Source organism: Humulus lupulus, chromosome 2 (assembly GCF_963169125.1).
Source record: "Humulus lupulus chromosome 2, drHumLupu1.1, whole genome shotgun sequence".
NCBI lineage: Eukaryota > Viridiplantae > Streptophyta > Magnoliopsida > Rosales > Cannabaceae > Humulus > Humulus lupulus.
Genome location: NC_084794.1, coordinates 276,991,233 through 277,009,766, shown reverse-complemented (window position 1 = coordinate 277,009,766; position 18,534 = coordinate 276,991,233). Strand labels below are relative to the sequence as shown.

The 18,534-nt window shown below is 33.9% G+C and overlaps 2 protein-coding genes and 1 long non-coding RNA gene across 3 annotated transcripts; all 3 read right to left on the bottom strand.

Moving 5' to 3' along the window:
* Positions 1-1,908: 1,908 nt before the first annotated feature.
* LOC133816703 (uncharacterized) lies at positions 1,909-2,735 on the bottom strand. The gene is made up of 5 exons (XR_009885420.1): positions 2,686-2,735; positions 2,546-2,583; positions 2,237-2,308; positions 2,037-2,144; positions 1,909-1,942 (listed from the first exon to the last, which is right to left on the bottom strand). It is a non-coding gene; the product is annotated as an uncharacterized LOC133816703 (long non-coding RNA).
* Positions 2,736-4,897: 2,162 nt separating this feature from the next.
* Positions 4,898-6,394, bottom strand: LOC133816702 (phospholipid-transporting ATPase 2-like). The gene is made up of 6 exons (XM_062249055.1): positions 6,306-6,394; positions 6,004-6,113; positions 5,757-5,921; positions 5,306-5,460; positions 5,154-5,234; positions 4,898-4,988 (listed from the first exon to the last, which is right to left on the bottom strand). The coding sequence occupies exons 1-6, from the start codon at positions 6,338-6,340 to the stop codon at positions 4,914-4,916; spliced, it is 621 nt and encodes a 206-aa protein (XP_062105039.1). The 5' UTR covers positions 6,341-6,394; the 3' UTR covers positions 4,898-4,913.
* Positions 6,395-6,535: 141 nt separating this feature from the next.
* Positions 6,536-7,973, bottom strand: LOC133815528 (phospholipid-transporting ATPase 2-like). Its single transcript, XM_062248359.1, has 5 exons — positions 7,873-7,973; positions 7,623-7,720; positions 7,386-7,528; positions 7,114-7,193; positions 6,536-6,565 (listed from the first exon to the last, which is right to left on the bottom strand). Exons 1-5 carry the CDS (start codon positions 7,891-7,893, stop codon positions 6,536-6,538), a joined length of 372 nt encoding a protein of 123 aa, XP_062104343.1. The 5' UTR covers positions 7,894-7,973.
* Between the last annotated feature and the right edge of the window lie 10,561 nt (positions 7,974-18,534).

Genomic DNA, 18,534 nt, shown 5'->3' with positions numbered 1-18,534 from the left:
TTACGATAGCAAGCATATAAAGATATAGCAAACATATTAAACTAGTTTCAGCAAGCAAAACAAGCCAATGCAGAATTTGGCACAAATTATTTAATAGATTTAAATAACAGTAGAAAAAACTAAAAAACAGCACAGATAACTATAGAGCCTAATATGCTCCATAGAGCCTATCATTTAACCATATGTATTATGCAAAAGAGCAAGAAAAAACCTAACTTGTAAGATGACACATTTAACAACATTAGTAAGTCACCCATAATAAAATATTTATAATAGAACAAAACATAAAGAACAATAGAATGAATTGCAACTTTTTTTAGGAGACAATAGCTTCAACACAAGATTTCCTTCAAACCATTGCATGGAGCCTTATAAAGACTAAGAAAAAGGAAAAGAGACAGAGAAAAAAAAAAAGGGGGGATAAGTATTCCAAAAATAAGATAGTAACTTAACATACAAATAAGAGCAAAAATAAGACACTTGAAACATATTTATTAAGTGCAATGCAAAAGAGATCACACAGTTTTAAGCTCACTTATACCTGTCAATTCAGGAATAATGACAAGCAAAAATAAGGAACTATCTAATCAACCACCAAACAACTAAGAAGCCAAATACCCATGCAAAGGAGATCACACAGTTTTAAGCAAAAAAATCCCAGCTCCAAACTTATGATCAACCAAAACCAAGGAACCCTTACCCAGAAGGCAAAGCACTACACACTTCTTAGGAAATTTGGTTGACGAAAAGGCTATGAAAGTAACAACTTCAATAACCTGCTGCTGAACCTGCACTATTCAAACTCCATGTCTTAAATAATTATCTTCACAGCCAAAAATATCCACAAAGGTAAAAAAGATAGATATCTGCAGCAATGTAACCTTTAAATACCTGGACATTTTTCTCACTCCAGCCAGGGACAGCACACAATAAACGAATCAATAACCCAACCCAGTGGTCTAGGTCTGATAAACCTTCCACTTGTTGTTTAAATGAAGATATTGCTGCAAAAAAAAAAGTCATTTTAAGTAAATAGAAACTAAAGCATCCAAAAAGATATATCAATTCCACTCCCATAAGGCTTTTATCTAAGAAATATATTACACTGTTCTACAAATTCTTTAATGTAAAATATTTGGAAAAGCTCAGTACCATCAAAAGTAATATTTTTGTATAGTTACTGCTTTCATGGTGTCTCGGTGTACATGAGGTGCTACGAAAAGGAGGCCAACTAAGTTTTGTATCCTAAATGATGTGTTTTAGGCGAAAAGGCCAGAGTTAGTAGATCACTTGTTTCTGCATTATAATTTTTCCATATTTCTGTGGTTTAAGTTATAAAGAGAGTTTAAAATAGCAGTGAGCTAAGCCACAACATTGCTCCGATCTCTTGGGATATGTTGTTCCGGGTGACAAGAGGTTAAAGATGTATATTGTTGTAACAATGGCTATCTACTGACCTATATGGCTGGAACACGATAGAAGAATCTTTGCAGATGTTGAGGAAGGTTTATAGATATTTTGCATCGCCATTCAGTTATATGATGCATAAGAGTTCAATGATATTTCGTTTTAAGATGTGGTATGGTAGTGGAGTTTTATTTTACATTTGTAATGTTATTGTATGCACACTAATATCACACTCCCCTTGTATTATTTCATCAAAAATTCAAGTATAGTTTCTTTTCAAAAAATAAATAATATATAGTGAAATGGATAGACATTAAAGGTAGAAGCCGTGCCTAGTGTGATTGCATAACCAATAGGAAACAATCACAATTAAATAAATAAAAAATCACCTAATTTTTTATTAAACAAATCAGTATTATTATAACAAACCTTCAAGCCGTTCCTTCCACACCGCACTCTTCAATTGGGAAATAGTATCTGCTTGTACAAGAGAACCCAACTTGCTTTCAATCTCTTCAAGACCCATTTCAGATGGCTGCAAATATTCAGTATAACAGTGAGACAAAAAGATGTAGAATTTGAAGTAAAAATTAGACAACTCACATATCAATAAGTGTGTACCACTATACCTCAACATCTTCGGGTGTTTCAGCAGATTTAGAGGATTTTGTCTGTGCAGGTGCATCACTCTTCTTACTCACACGCCCTTTAGCAGAAGCCCCTTTTTTGTTGGTAGGCTGATAGAAAATATCGTCAATCACAAGATATCAAGATCAAAATAACTTCAACAACCTATGAACAAAAATAATTAACAGTGTCAAGAACTCACAGCTGCTTGAACAGGCCTCTTCCCACTAAGCATGCTTGCTGCTGACTTTTTAACAAATGAAGCATCTGATGCCTGCATACATTAAAGACGTAAATAATTATCCTTTCTCGTTGGAGGTCTCAAGGATCATTCTTAACAAACAAAAAAATACACGCCAGTAGGTGGCAAAATCATGTTTATTGACCAAATAGCTTTGTAATCCAGAAGAATATTAACTAAAAGCGTGTAACATAGCAACATTGCATGCAACCTCTCAACATAGAATTGTTCTTTAACTTCCATAAATCCATTATATAAGAAATAACTCACCTCATGAGAGGATGCGGTTGCACCAGAAGCTTGGACTGCTGCTCACACAACAATAAGTATGCACACAAGGTTATAAAAACTCACAAGAATGTTGAACAAATTAGTGATATAAGAACTGATGCTATAAAGATATTACAAACCTGAGCTTGTATTGGTGGATGTGCCACCTTCAGAACCTAAAATCATTTCAGAAAGCTTCTTTCTTCTAACATCATCAAGTTTCTCAAGTGACCGCTCCAAGGGTCTCATACCAACCAACTAAATAAAATGGGCAAAGAAGAAATAAATCCATACCATCAATAATCAAAATTCAGAATTAAGCAGCAAAAGCACAAAATTGATAAATAAATAAAACGATACCTTAGCTATCGCTGCCAAAGATGAAAAGGCTGCATCCCTCACATCTGGAGTCCCATCATTGAGGCACTGTGAAAAAGTAAGAAACGATAATATAGATAAGAGAGTCCATGAAATACCATGAACAGGATAATCCATGGTCAAAAATAGGTTGCACCATTATTTTTTTATTTCCCTTTGTCTTCTAGATTACAAATTAGAAAGTAAGAGCACCAAACCATGAATTAGTGCTCTAAACTCATCAAAACCAGTACTGAAGCAAGCTGTCATCTAAAATAAATGGGAATAAGCAATGTTTAGCACATTTTACTCAACTGATTGTTCAAAAATATGAAATATATTACAACTACAAACATAAATGCACTTACCTCCATAAGGATAGGCACATAGTCCTTGTGCACCTTTAAAATAACAGCCTTGTTACTTGTTTCAATACAGAATTTTACCCAGTTAAGAGTGGATGACCGTACAAGAGGAACTTTATTTTTTACAGGTGTCTTAATATCTGCAATAGACAACATCCATTACAGTTTGGGCAAAATCAAAATTACCAACTATCAAAGCGATTACAAACACTCAAATGCGAATAATTTATGTCATCTAATCTCTAATAAAAAAAAAAACTTAAACCAAAAACATAGTAAGGAATCCTATGACAATACTATATTCTGAATTAAAGAACTATAGCGTAGGATAAAGATATACTTGCCTTCCACAATGTCAGCTAGACTTAAGCACCCAGCTGTATGCATTGCCTGAAGACTTTGATTTAGTGCCTCAATAAAGGCGGGTTTTTTCTCTTTCAATTTTTCCTTTATAAAAAAAAAATAAGAGAGAGAGATAAATCAAAGGAGTTAGATAAATGTAATAAACCAATATCCCTTCTTCAATCTTTATTAAATTATTTCTAAGAAAAATCTGAGATAAACCAGATCAAAATATATATTAAAAGTAAAATTGAATAAAAAAAATCACTTTATATACAAATCAAAGCTACGATCGACATCATTTGAACTTCTAAAAAAGAATCTACTCGTATGACTAAGTGCACTTTTATTAATAAGAAAAATGAATGTACAAGTCAAAATCCAAAAAAAAAATACCACCATGCTCAGTTGTAAGTAACTGGCAAAAAGTAAATGAACACTTGAACAACTTGGTTACATTCAAACAGTCTGTTTGCATTTTAAGTAGATATAATATTATTTTTTTAGCTAGCAAAAAATGAACATATATGTTTATTAGCAGTTACTCCACAAAAGTGGTATTATCAGAATATCAATTGACAAAATTTGAAGCATTATAAGAAAAACAAAATTAGTCAGCAACTACAAGGCAGGACATATGGTATTATCTCTCTACAACTGCTCACATATGGTATTATCTCTCTATTTAAGCCACGCAAGTCAATCTTTAGCCCCAATACTTTTTTGTTATTTTACCAATTACATAAAAGGGAATTTCAGAAAGAACTAAAAATTATGAAAGAAAAAAAACAGACACCAAAATAAAAAAATCAATCAAGTGAAAAAATTGATAAAGTATTTGGAGCAAGGTAATTATCTGAAACAACTAGAAACATTAAGGCCAAGTGTCAATCTCATTTCAGATAATCCACTCCATTCTCCTTTGTTCTGCTTCTTCATTACATTTATCTAATATTTAGCCTATGTGTTTATAGTATATATACAGAGAGGAGGGGGCAGACGGAGAAGGAAACCGATTTGCAGATTATTGAGGGACACTCTAAGAGACAAATTTGTATTATATGTAAGGAAAATTGGACTGAAAAAATTACATAGAAAAAATCAAACCACGCTTCAAAACAAGATATTCACATCCATCTCAATTCGCTATGACCAGTTAATTCAGTCCAAGACACAAAATTTTCTGCTTAAATAATTAGGTTGTTTCAAACAATAAAACGAACAAAACACAAGTTAATAATCCAATTAGTTTGACTACCTGGTGAAACAAAATTGCAAGAAAGAGCAATCTGTATTGCAGTATTCTACTTGTCACCAGTAAGCATCCAGAAATTGATTCCTGCTTTTCTTAATGCCTCTATTGTTTCTGGTACCCCATCCTAACAATTACAGTTTAAAATATCACAACTATCAGCTTCTAGTACAATCCAAGCAATAGTATCCCTAATCTAACTATGTTTCCCCTTCTACTGAGCACTCTGCAATTAGTAGAAAATATACACACATATATATGTTAGAAAAAAGTAATAAGTGCATTATGTCACCTGTAAACGGTCTTCTATTGCGGTAACCCCAAGGATCACAAGATCATGTTCTAATCTTTGACAGACCTCATCTAGTCTCCACTGCACAGAGTAGTGAAGTAAAGGGAGTGGATAGACAGAAAACTCATGACATGTGTGCTTTAGGTGTTTACCTCTCTATCAACCACTGTACTACTGGCCTCTTTAAACATCGAAGACCATTCCTGATACTCATCTTCCTCCAAAATACGCCAAGCAAGACAAAGTGTACGAAGACCTAATTGAGCATATTGTTCCACAGCTTCAATAAATGTCCTTGTCTGCTGCCCTGAGGTACATTGGAAACCATCAAACACCAATACAAGCAATATGCATTAACCATATATTTCTAGACATCTAGTAGCATATATAGCAGTAAATAATTGAGAACTAATATACATGAGCAGATAAAAAGAATCAAAACCTACTCTGTGGGGGCTTATATTAAAATGAATTATAAGAAATCAATTAGTGCGAAGGTTTCAACAAGAAATATATCAATCCCCAGAGCCAAGAAACTCCAACACACTTCACCTTATAGGTGACTAAGAAAGGGAGGTCATTAAAAAGAACAATTAGATTTACCAGCACTTGCATACGGAAGAATTGCTTCATCTGCACACTTTGATAAAAGAATAATATTCCCATTCTGGCAATCCTTCACCACAATTGACATTCTTTTCCTATCCGAAGTAAACTCCAGAGTTTCCAAAACCTCATATCGAAGTGTAGAAGCATTGAACTTGATCTCTATAATATATTGATCAATATCAAATAGCCAAACCTAAGATCAAAACAGAATATCCAAATAGCAAAGAACAAACCAGCGTACCAAGAATATTTCCACTTTTATTGAAGAAAACCATATGGAATTGAGCAGCAGCTTGGACAAGTGCATCCTCATCCAGGGAATGCGCCTTGTACATGATAGCACCACTTTTGCTACAAAGAGCAAAAGAAATATGCAAAGATCAGAATCCGTAAATAATTGCATTTATTTTTCTTTCATATCTCCTACATGCTATCACAATAGATGGTAGTCTTCTTAATCTATGGGAAAATCAAAAGATTGCAAAACCATCAAAAACAGAAAAAAAAAAAAAAAAAAAAAAACACATATAGAAGCAACATCACCTCTGTACTGGTATTACTGTATTACATATTGCCATTATTGTAAGGAACCGTATAACATCAGGAGAACCGCTTGCAATAGCATTGAGCAACCTTGCATCTTTTTATCATAAAACAAAACTTATCAGAAAATAAATTTAAATTATAATCCAATACAGTCCTATAACTGTCAATGATATCAAATCAATGACAGAAATAAATTAGCCAATCACCAAGCCCATTTAAAACAAATACTACATTTTCTTTATTATTTGTCTTTGAACCTACATATTAACACATGAGCAATTGAACTATGAACATAACCACATAGCCCAACATTCATAGGTCTTAAACAAATCATTCAGAGGGCCTATTTGACATGGCTTTGAAACTTTTCCAAAGCCTAAATGTTACTTTTTTAAGTGTTTGGATGAATTTTGTTCTTTTTTTTTTTTTTTTTTGAGGAGTGCTTGGATGAATTTTCAAAAGTGTTTTATGAATTTTCAAACTCTACGAGGAAGTAAATGTCCATTAACTTCTTCATAAAGATCTTTTGAATAAAAAAGGGAAGTTGTTTTCAGTTTTAATTTTTTTTAAAAAAAAAAAACTTCGATTACATATTTTATCCTTAGTCTAATTAATAAAATTAAATTAAATATAATAAAATATTTGTTGTGATTTAAAAAATAAATAAAAATAAAATAGACTATCCAAACCGTAATTGAAAAAAAAAACTTAGGCCTTTTACTTCTCTTCTTCTACTATATAAAAGTAAAAGCAAAAGATATGTCAAACGAGCACACTATATACAATAATATATGATCTCCATTACTTTTGCTTCATGCCAGATGCCAAATACAAGGGCATTCAGGCATGGGATGCCACCAAGAATTGTTTCAACACTATTACTTTCTACAGTAACAATACTGAACATCAAGACCAAGAATCTTTGCAGCAGAATAAACCGCTAGGGCATATACACAAGGGAATTATCCCCAAAATACATTTTTGATGTAAGGTCAACTTAACACCAATTTACAACCCCAAATTAAGTTAATAACTACATAAGTTTAACATAAATATTTGTTCAGAAAAACACCATACCTTTGAAGGCATCTCCTGTCTCATTTCCATAGAAAATGCCACTGATACAGCACCTTCTAAAGATCATCTTATTTTCTGTTAGAGTACCAGTTTTGTCAGTCAAAATGTACTCAACCTGGCCCAAGTCCTCGCTGATTGCTGTACTGCCACAGATTAATATGCATATATTCAAAAAAATAGGGGGGGGGGGGGGGGGGGGGAAGCATTGACAATTACTAAAATACCAATTACACTCACTTTGTTGCATGGGCTGCAGTAATAATCTCATGGTCAATCATTTTATCATCCCAATCAATAAACTTTGCATACAAGCTCTTCACAAGGTCAAGGGACACCTGCCAAAGATATAACAGTTTACACTAGAGACTATCAACCGCTTTCAAACAGAGAAATTCTAACTTTTGTTAACAAAAGCATTGCTGTGTCTTTTATTCTTATAATGATTTATGTACCACAGTTTCTCACACATTTTTATACAGAAGGATACCTTAATTGATATGGGGATCATGATTGAACAAAGTAGCTCAAAACGAAGTGGAATGACCAACAGTTCATACCATGGACCTTCGTCGGGATACTAGACATACCATTGCTGCAAATTACATTTATCTAATATTTAGCCTATGTACTTATAGTATATATACAGAGAGGAGGGGCGGACGGAGAAGGAAACCAATTTGCATATTATTGAGGGACACTCTAAGAGAAAAATTTGTATTATATGTAAGGAAAATTGGACTGAAGAAAATTACATAGAAAAAATCAAACCAAGCTTCAAAACAAGATATTCACATCCATCTCAATTCACTATGACCAGTTAATTCAGTCCAAGACACAAAGAAAGAAGAGAGCTGACAGAACCTGTTGGAGGAGTCCCTTCCTGCGCCGTTGCTAATCAGAGAGAGCGAGCCGAGAGACTGTTGGAGAAGTCACCATTGGTGGGTGCTCTGCTTCCTCCGCTGCTCGACTTGCTAGACTGTCCGTTGCCGAGAAATATGGAGAGAGAGTGTGAGAGCAGAGGTCGGGGGAGGCCTGAGGTAGAGGGAAACAGAAAATCAAACAACCCATTAGATTTATTCCCAAATTAAGCTCGATTAGCATAAAAAACCAATGACCCAGATCAATAACACCTAAAACTATATATCCTTACCTGGCTTTCCAAGACCGAAGAGGAGTGAAACAACCCAACGAATGGAACCCTACTGACAGAGAGATAGAGAAAGACGAGAGAGAGATGGAGGAGATACGAGGGATGGAGGCTGAGATTTGAGGGATGGAGGAGATGTGAGCTCAGATTTGAAGCAGGGATGATGAAACCGAAGATAGAGTTCGGACTTTGCTTAGCCAAAGAAGAAAATGGTGAGTCCGAAATTGGTGTGATTTTTTCTGGAAAAAAATGTATGAGTGGCGGGCTCCCAAAATATTACTGCCTTTTTATTTTGCTACATACATAACATTTACCATAACTCTTTTTCATTTCTATTATATTCATGTGTTCTGGAAATGGGTATTTGGTGTAGTGTACTAGCACACACTAAAACACTAGGGTGCATCACTATCTACCATGCACCTTAGTGCATTCAACCAAAACTCACATAATTACCTCAATTGTCACACTTATTTAAAATGTAACACTAATAGTAAAATAAACATGTTACACAATTATTCACTTATTAAATTAATTAACCAAACAAACAATTAACAAATTTAAATTCAAAAGATTATACCAAATAATTCTAACAATTAAATAAAATAATAAACAATCAAATAAAACAAACAACAACTAAATAAAATAAACAACATTTAAATAAAACAATTCATCACACTTAACATTTAAATAAAATAAATCACAACATTTAAATAATCTAAAAAAAAATGTGTGCACTACACTTATAGCCAAATGGATGATGACTATGGATAGAAAAAGCCAAATATATTTCATTCCATGGATTGTTGAGTAAGAATGAACTACTTAAATATAATTACTACTATGTTTGGTTTTTAATCATTTAATAATGAGATATTTGCGTTGCAATTACCCAATTTATTATGTTTGATGCACGTAAGTACCCAAGTTATTTTTTTAGCGACAAAAGTACCTTCCGTCCATGTTTTGGTGCAATTTAGTACAACTGTCGATTCTCACGGTTAAGTTCGATTGTAACACGTAGGTGAAAGTACCCAATTAAATGGATATTTGTGGAGAAATTATCTAGTTAAAGGGATATTTGTGGCGAAAGTACACAATTTAAGAAATATTTGCGGCGAAAGTACCAAAGTTATAAGTAAATTTCATGACATGGTGGTGGACTTAACGGCGAAAAAAATAGATGCACTAACACTACAAGAATTGTTGCTTTTACCGGCGCAATTCAAAAACGCGCCGGAAAAAGTCGTTTTTACTGGCGCGTTTCACGAATTGCTCAGGTAATAAATGGATTTTTTGCTGGCGTCAATTTATGTCGGCTAAAGGGGTTTTTGTCGATGCAATTTTGGCATGCGCCGATAAAAGATACTTTTGCCCATGCAATTCCGAAACGCGCTAGCAAAAAATGCAACCTTTTTACAACAACATTTTTGTCGACGCATAAAATATTATTGCGCTGGCCAAAGTGTTTTTTTCTCGAACCAAGTTTTGGCGGTGCTACTTTTTTCAGTGCATCACACAATTGCAGCGGTAAAATTCTTTCGAAGACGCCAGCAAAAGTCATAAACGCGCCGAAAAAAGATAGAATTGCGTTGGCAAAATTATTAGATAATAGAAATACACAATTTTTTAAAGATTTTTTTAATTGATTAAAGTTTTATGTAGTATTATTCATAAATTAATCAGCATTTAACATATAATGAATGGTATAATGTTGTTAGATTGTTCTAAGATTAACGATAATACTTATGAACTTTATAATTACCAACTATTAGAGTTAAAGTATTGTGAGCATTGTTGATTATGCTTATCTAACCATACGGTTATCATTTATTTATAAAAATTTATCATCATAGGTGTAATAAAATGTTTGATTACACACAAAATTTATGAATATCTACAATGGTCTGCAGTCGGTGGGCATTATTAATGTTACTCATATGTATTGTTATTATGATATATATATTTCAATGTTGATATATAAAAACAGTATTAACAGTTTGTTGGAACGTTAAATAATTATTCATTTTTTGACCAATAAGGATTAGTCGATCATAGTGCTGTTATTTTATAATTATTAACAATAATTAATAATGATCATATTGATTATGTGAGTTGATAAACTAGCTCTTTTGATTTATAATTATTGTTGTATGTCATCCAAATTCTAAAAAAAATAGAAATATTTAGTGTTTACAAGTAATTATGGAGATTATAAATCATTCGATTAAACTGTTAGTGTTAAAGGATCTGAAATGTTAAGGTGTACTAAAAATTAACCTAGTTCGTTGATAATGTCTGTATTGTTGTTGGTCGATATAACACTGCGAAACTATTAGTACGTTCAGCATTTTAACTATTATTTTGTGTTTAGAAACAATAAATGTTTCAACTATTAAGAATTTTAACAAACTCCTGAGAACAAGTTAGTAAGTATGCTATGTACTCTCCCTACATTAACATATTTTCTTCCTCTGCGATTTGACTTGACATATCCAGAGTGGCAGTTCGATGATACTCGAAGACTTTTATTTTTATTTAAACATAGTTAATGATATTATTATTATCCCCGATGCCCGATTATTAGTTTTTATTTAAAAATAAAATAGAAAAATAAAAAATTTCATTACTTTTACCAGCACTAAAATACCTTTACTAGGGCAAACTTACGCTGGTGTAACAACTTTTGGAAAACACCCGCCTTTGGAAAATTACGCCGGCAAAAGTGGGCAGGAAAACACCCGCATTTGGAAAATTTTAATGCCTCGTGCTAGGTACTTTTGCTGGCGCAACTCACCTAACACGCGCGGAAAAAGTCCACGTGTTTATTACCATTGTGACTTTTGTCGGCGTGTTAGGTGAAAAGCACCGGCAAAAGTCCATGTGTTTAATGAGTTAGGTGAACAGACTTTTACCAGCGCGTTTTGCTATGCCGAAAAAAGCCCCACTAATTGAAATGACGTTGTTTTGTTTTAGGGTTTCGAAGCTCACTTATGTCGGCGCATATGTGACTTTTGTTGATGCAATAAAACACGTCAACAAAAGTCTAACGATATTAGACTAGCCGCCCGACCCTTCTTCCCCACCATTTCCATTCTCTAACTTTTTCTCCCTCTTTTCTCTACAAAGACCAACCTCTCCCACCGCACCACCAATGAACCACCCCACCACCACACTCTATGCCTCCCTATCCCTCTTTTCTCTTCAAAAACCCACCATCGGACCACCTCACCACCTCTGCCTCCCTCACTCTCTGCCTCCCTCTCCTTCTCTGCCCCCTCACTCTATTTCTCTCCCTCTCTGTAAGTGTTCTCTGAAAAGCTAGGGAGTAGTACATGACTCCTTACTATCTCCAAGGGATCCACTAGGTCAAAATAGGGTAGGTTGGGAATGACCACATGTAATAAAATACTAATTTAATAACAAAAAGCAATAGACATACATAATATGAATTAATTGATTAATGAATATTTTAATGTAGAATTGTTGAACCAAGTAATGACACCAGTGGTGGCTCCACGAGCAGTCGGGGAGTTTATTACGGTGCCAATATTGAGATTGAGCCAGCCACCAAAAAAGTAGAGTTTGATAAAGAAACTGGAAAAGTCATTCAAACATACGACAAGTAGTTCAACAATGTCATGGCTCGTTATCTACGTGACACTATACCCCAAACTACACTAGCTTGGGAACAAGTAATGCCAGGTGATTGAGAAGTTATTCGGGAGAGGTTATGTGTAAGTGTTTTTGTAAATTTCGAATAAATCCCTATTAATTATTTTTTCTATCTTCATAATATTTTAACAAATTCCAAATTTGTTATTTTAGGACAAATTCATTTATCCACAAGACAATCTTGTAATCAATGACGCCATGGTAAAACAGATGCACAAGCATCTGAGTGATTGGTGTCATACGATGAAGAGGCATTAGGTACAGGGTTGGGGGAGAGGTGGACAACGAGGGAGCAAAGGCGAAACCTTTTAAAAGTATTAGTTCTTCTTATTGGGCTTCTAATGATCAAAAGGTATACTTTAGTTTTGAAATTAATGTTTAATTATAAATTTACAATCAAAATTATTGAGTATTATTTTTTGTTTGAAGCGTATATCGAAGAGAAATAAAGAGGCTAGAGAAAAAATGACCATACTAGGAGGACACGGTTTCAAATCCATCATTGCACATGTTTATGATCACGTAAGTTATAATAACTTGCATCTTTACAGTTAGGAAAGCATTATAAGGATTATAGTGTTCTAATAATTTGTTTTTTTAGATCGACCCGTCTTCTGGCCAGTTTTTGAGCATGATCGACACATTTGAGCAGCTCTACAAGAAGAAGGATAAGTGGATTAGCAATGAAGCAGCGACAAAATATGTATGTTTCCTAACCTTAACTAATTTATGATCATTTAACTTAAAAGTTTATGTAAAAAAAAACTAAAATTTTAGTAAAAAATTAATAAAAATTAATTATTAATTGGTTAGTAATTACTTACTACTTATTAATTAAATTTATAAAAATTAAAACTTTATGATCTATGTGTCAGTATCTTTATGATTAATGATTGCAGACCAAGATAGAAAAAGAGCGTAACTAATGTTGCCCCCGTATCTGGGAGCCTGTAGGCTAAGTTAATTTGGTCATGAAAATCCATATCTCAATAAAAAAAAATATATGTAGATATTGTTGATATATATGTTTAAAGACGTAAATTCCCCCATTAACTGAAGTAACTGCTCTTACAATATATATCAGCAATATTAGCATATTTTTTATTTTGATATGGATTTTGCTGACCAAATTAACATAACTCACTTGCTCCCAGATACAGGAATAAAATTACTTGCATTCTTTCTCAATCACTGGTTTGCAGTCATTAATGATGAGATGTTGGCAGATAGATAATAAAGTTTTAGTTTTTTTTTTTTGGTAAATCAAGAAAGTGTATATTTACTTCAACTAGTGATACAAACTATCCAGCACCAAAAAGGCCTGATCTATACAATCACAATTACAAATGCTCAAACCAATCTTTTTCTATATGTGCTAACTTCCTAGGCATAACCCCTATTATCCTATATTTAACCTTAGTTTTAGTTTGCTATACAATTAGCTCCACTTGTTTGCTTCTATGATGCCACAAAATTTCATTTCTATTTAACCAGATCTGATATACCATAGTAGCAAGTGTTACTGCAAAAACTTTCTTCTTAAATCTGCTATGTCTGCTATGGCTGAGACTTCTTATCAATCCTTTTAAAGAAGTAGCTGAAGTGTTCCATTGTAACCATGTTTTGATTCTTTGTAACACCCTGCTACTATACAAGCAATCAAAGTATAGATGATGAATAGTTTCTATATCAACACCACAAATCACACAATCTGCTACATTGCAGACATTAAGTTTCAGCAATCGCTCTCTTGTTTGCAACCTTCCCACCATAACTGACCAAAATATAAATTTATGTTTTGGAATAGCTAGTCTGTCCCATACTACATACTGCCAATAAACTGAATCTTGAACTGGACAGAGTACCTTATAACCATGCTTAATCTGATAAGTCTCAGTTGTGAACTTTTGAACTTCAATGAGCCTTTTGAACTTGTTTTTGACTGCCACAATTCTCTTTAAGTGCCATCTACTAAAAAACGGAGCTTTATAGCTCCACCAATAAAGTTTTACTTTGAAACTATATAATTGATAACTTTGCTTTAGAAATGTTCATATTGTTTAGTTATTTTCTTTCCAAGTTCAGTTTTCTTTTAATGTTATATTGGATTCTAATATATGTTTTTTTATTAGGCTGACTCAGATAACCGAGCGTTGACCATCGCAAAGTTCGGTTGCTGCATCATCTGGTGCTTCTTGTGTCGGCGATAATGTCGACGGTCAGTTCCCGCCTGATATGGACATTGTCAATGATGTCCTTGGGCCCCACTTGCGCTATAAGAAAGGGTTTTCAACGTTGTCTAGGCTAAAGGCAATTGGTGGGAAGAGGCCATGATCTTCATCATCTTCTCAATGTCCGGGCAATTGCCACCTGAAGTGGACGTCATTATGCAGAAAATCTACACCTAAAGAAGTATACGACTAAACTTGAGAGTCGTCATGTTTAGATTTGTTGCTCAGTGCTTTGTATAAGAAGGTTTGTGTATTATCTCCAAGTTTTATTGTGGACTTGCCAGAAGAGGGTCCTAAATATATCGATGAAGAAGACAATGTTGCAGCTGGCGAGGGTGGGGATGCTAATGGGGGCGGGGATGCTGAGGATAGTATTGATATCGCCCAATAAACTCCTAAGCGGTCGCAGTAGTAATCGGGCTATGTCGTATCCACAGAGAGGTAAAATGCAAGCAAAAAGAAAGATTAGTAAATTAGAAGTTATAAACTTTGAAATGATGTAACTTTGAAAAAGAATATTTTTTTAAAACACTAAATGAACAAAATTGAGGAATTAGAATAAGAGAGAAAATATGGAAGGCATAAGTTTCATTCATGCAAACATATATACATATATTAATAAAATTGATTCATTCTACTCAACTATAATTCTACACCATTAATTATAATTGGAAAATATATATATTAAAGCTCACCTTAAAATATGTTCTTAATTAAATTATACTAACTTCTAATTTTAAAAACCTGTCATATTATATACCTTAGAGCGACTAGACTAGACTAGACTTATGTAAAAGACACTAATAAATTTAGAATAAAAATTAGAAGAAAATAAATTTAATTGTAACAAAGATATAGAAATGAAGAACAAAATAAAGAATCAATATATTAAAAATATAATGTGAAACATGAACTTCACTCTAGCCTTTCCACAAGAGAATTTAGCCTAAAATAGGCATTGTTTTCACTCAAAAAAAGTGTAAAAGAAATGAAAGAAAAATAGGAAAAAGAATGTTTTTCTCTCTAACTGTACTCTCCACACTTAATTCCACAATCTCATCACTTTTTCCTACATTTGGCTCTCTATTTATAATGGGAATATGACCCAAATTGTGTTAAAATCGTGTACAAAAGAGTGGGAAAAATGGCTACAAAATTGGTGCAAAGTGGGACAAGTGGGAGACAAGTTGCAGCAGTAAAGGAGACGTGTTGGCCACGTGTCACGCACTGATTGGCTCGACTGGTGGATTGTTGGGTCGTGGGGGACAAATGCCAGACGAGTGAGGAGTATCTAGGTGATGTGCGCGTTGGTTGGCTCGGTAGTGGAGTGCGTCAAGCGCGTAGGAGACAGCTGCCAGGCAAGTGGGACAGGTGGCGTCTCCTGGTTGGCTTGGCAGGCAGCATGGCAAGTGTGGCAGGCGCATGTCAGGAGGCTTCAGGCGGCTCCGGCTCAGCTGGTTGTGCGGCTCGGCTCGGCTCCGTCAGGTGTTGCCAACTGAAGGCTTTGGGCCTGGGCTCGGCCTGGGCTTGGCCTAGGCTTATTTGGGTCATTTCATCTTCAAAAATTCCATTTTTTCATGATTTCTTCAATTTTAATTCTTTCTTTCTTTGTTTCAAAATAGATTTTATTTCATGAAAATTAAACACAAATTAAATTAAAAATAATATTTTCAAATATAGAATTTATGACAATAAATCCATGAAAATATTAGTTAAAACTTAATTATTTATAAACTTTAAGACTAATAAAATTATACTTTTGAATACTAATCACAACCCACAACCAGCTTATTGCTTGTCTCTAGCAATTCAAGCGAAATAATAAATGTCAGCATGATATATTTCAGGTCAAAAATTATAAAAGAACTTAAGTATTAATACAAAATGTTAGTAACAAGTCAACAAGAGTTATCAAAAATTACTTTGAATAAATCTAGAGTTGTGAGTGTGTGCACCAAACTTAAACCTTCTTACCGCAAACCATAGCACATAGAGCCTTTGAAATTATGCCAAGTAAAAGTCTCAACTCCATTAACCTCTCATGTAATTGAAAATATTTAAAGTTAAGGGTTTCTCTCATGGAGTTGGCAATAAAAAAGTAAGCACTCATCAAATGGATATATATTTAAGACAAACTTTTAAATAATCATTTGAAACGAAGATAGGAAATAAATTATTTGGACAGCCACCATAAAGAGTACACAAAACCACTTTTTCGAGAATTATAAGTTAAATAGACAATCTTTACGTTTATTCTAAGAGCCATAATTGAAAATGATAGAACTATTGCTCTTGTCTTTTGATATATATATTTTCTTTTTCTTTTTTCGTCTCTTTTTTTTCATGAAGAACATAATAAAAGGCTCTCTAATAAGATTTTTCTATAGAAAATATTATCCCTAAAACATCATCCATTCATACCACAATACTTTGTCCAAATTATTATAACCATTTCTAAGAATCAATAAAAAAAATTAAGTTGTTTTCTCAAGTCTCACCTCTTACAGAAAAGAATGAATTCTTAAACATGGAAAATTTCTACGTAAATATGTGCTAACAACTATCTTACCACAACGTTTGGCATGAGTATTAGGTAACTCTAGAGAAACTCTTAGTAATACAGATAACAACAATTGACTCAAAAGTAACATTTTGTAAGAATAAATAAGTAATTTAAAAAAAAAATATTGACCATGAAAATATTAATATGAAAAGATTCAACATGGACGTGCATGAATATGCTCACCACCTCCAACCAAAGTATGATATTGTCCTCAATGTCTCAATATATAATGACTGTAAAAGAGTGGGGAAGGAGAACACTTGGATAGCAAGCATCAAGTGATAGAGTGAATATTGATTCTCTAAAACATGAAAAACTGAAAACAAAAAATGATAACAAATAAAATAAAATGACAAAAGGGAAATAAACAGAAAACAAACCTATGGACAAACTATTTGGAACACTACTCAGGCTTGGTAAACCGGTTCCACGAGAGTGACTTCTTCGGGCTAGGTCACCCTCTCTATGTAGTGTTTCAATCGTTGGCAATTTACTTTGAATTCTCTCCCATCAATTAGGTCTGTGACCTAAACAGCACCGTTGGGAAAGCCGAATTTCACAATATATGGGCCAGTCCACCTTGATCTTAGCTTGCCAGAGTGGATATGCAGATGAGAGTCATAAAGATACACTCGTTGGTTTGGCTCAAATTCTTTTCTTAGGATCAGCCTGTCATGGGCCGCTTTCATTTTAGCCTTGTAGATCCTAGAGTTGTCATAAGCATCGTTCCTTAATTCCTCAATTTGTGACAACTGAAGCTTATGATTGAGTCCTGCCGCCTTGAGATCAAAATTTAGGCTTTTAACTGCCCAATAAGCTTTGTGTTCTAGCTCAACCGGAAGGTGGCAGGCTTTTCCATAGACTAGCCTATAAGGAGACATACCAAGCTGAGTTTTGTAAGCAGTGCGGTATGCCCAGAGAGCATCGAGAAGTCGTGAGGACCAATCTTTGCAGTCAGGATTAACCGTCTTTTCTAAGATTTGCTTAATTTCTCGATTGGCTAACTCAGCTTGGCCATTTGTTTGTGGGTGATAAGGCAATGCAACCTTATGAATTACACCGTACTTTTGCATTAAGGTTTCAAAAGAATAGTTGCAAAAATGGGTGCCTTGATCACTTATGATAGCTCGTGGTGTGCCAAACCCATATAACACATTTTCCTTTAAGAATTTCACAACAGTTGTGTTATCATTATTTTGACAAGGCACAGCTTCCACCCATTTTGAGACATAGTCTATGGCGTGGAGAATGTAAAGGTAGCCAGAAGAATGTGGAAATGGTCCCATAAATTCTATCCCCCAACAATCGAATATTTCTATTACAAGAATTGGGTTTAATGGCATCATATGTCGTCGGGACAAAGCACCTAATTTCTGACACCTTTCACATGATCGACAGAAATTGTTAGTGTCTTTGACCAAAGTGGGCCAATAAAGACCACACTGTAAGATTTTTGCAGCAGTCTCTTTCATAGAAAAATGACCACCTTAAGCTTCATTATGACAAAAGTTCAGGACACTAAAAATTTCATCA

Bases quoted from the DNA above. Each gene is read 5' to 3' on its own strand.
- LOC133816702 (XM_062249055.1), bottom strand. From the start codon at position 6,340: ATGGCAATATGTAATACAGTAATACCAGTACAGAG. The intron at 6,114-6,305 runs GTGATGTTGCTT...TGCTCTTTGTAG, and splicing joins ACAGTAATACCAGTACAGAG to CAAAAGTGGTGCTATCATGT. The intron at 5,235-5,305 runs GTAAACACCTAA...TACTCTGTGCAG, and splicing joins GTACAGTGGTTGATAGAGAG to TGGAGACTAGATGAGGTCTG.
- LOC133815528 (XM_062248359.1), bottom strand. From the start codon at position 7,893: ATGATCCCCATATCAATTAAG. The intron at 7,721-7,872 runs GTATCCTTCTGT...TATCTTTGGCAG, and splicing joins TGATCCCCATATCAATTAAG to GTGTCCCTTGACCTTGTGAA. The intron at 7,529-7,622 runs GTGAGTGTAATT...AATCTGTGGCAG, and splicing joins ACTGCAGCCCATGCAACAAA to TACAGCAATCAGCGAGGACT.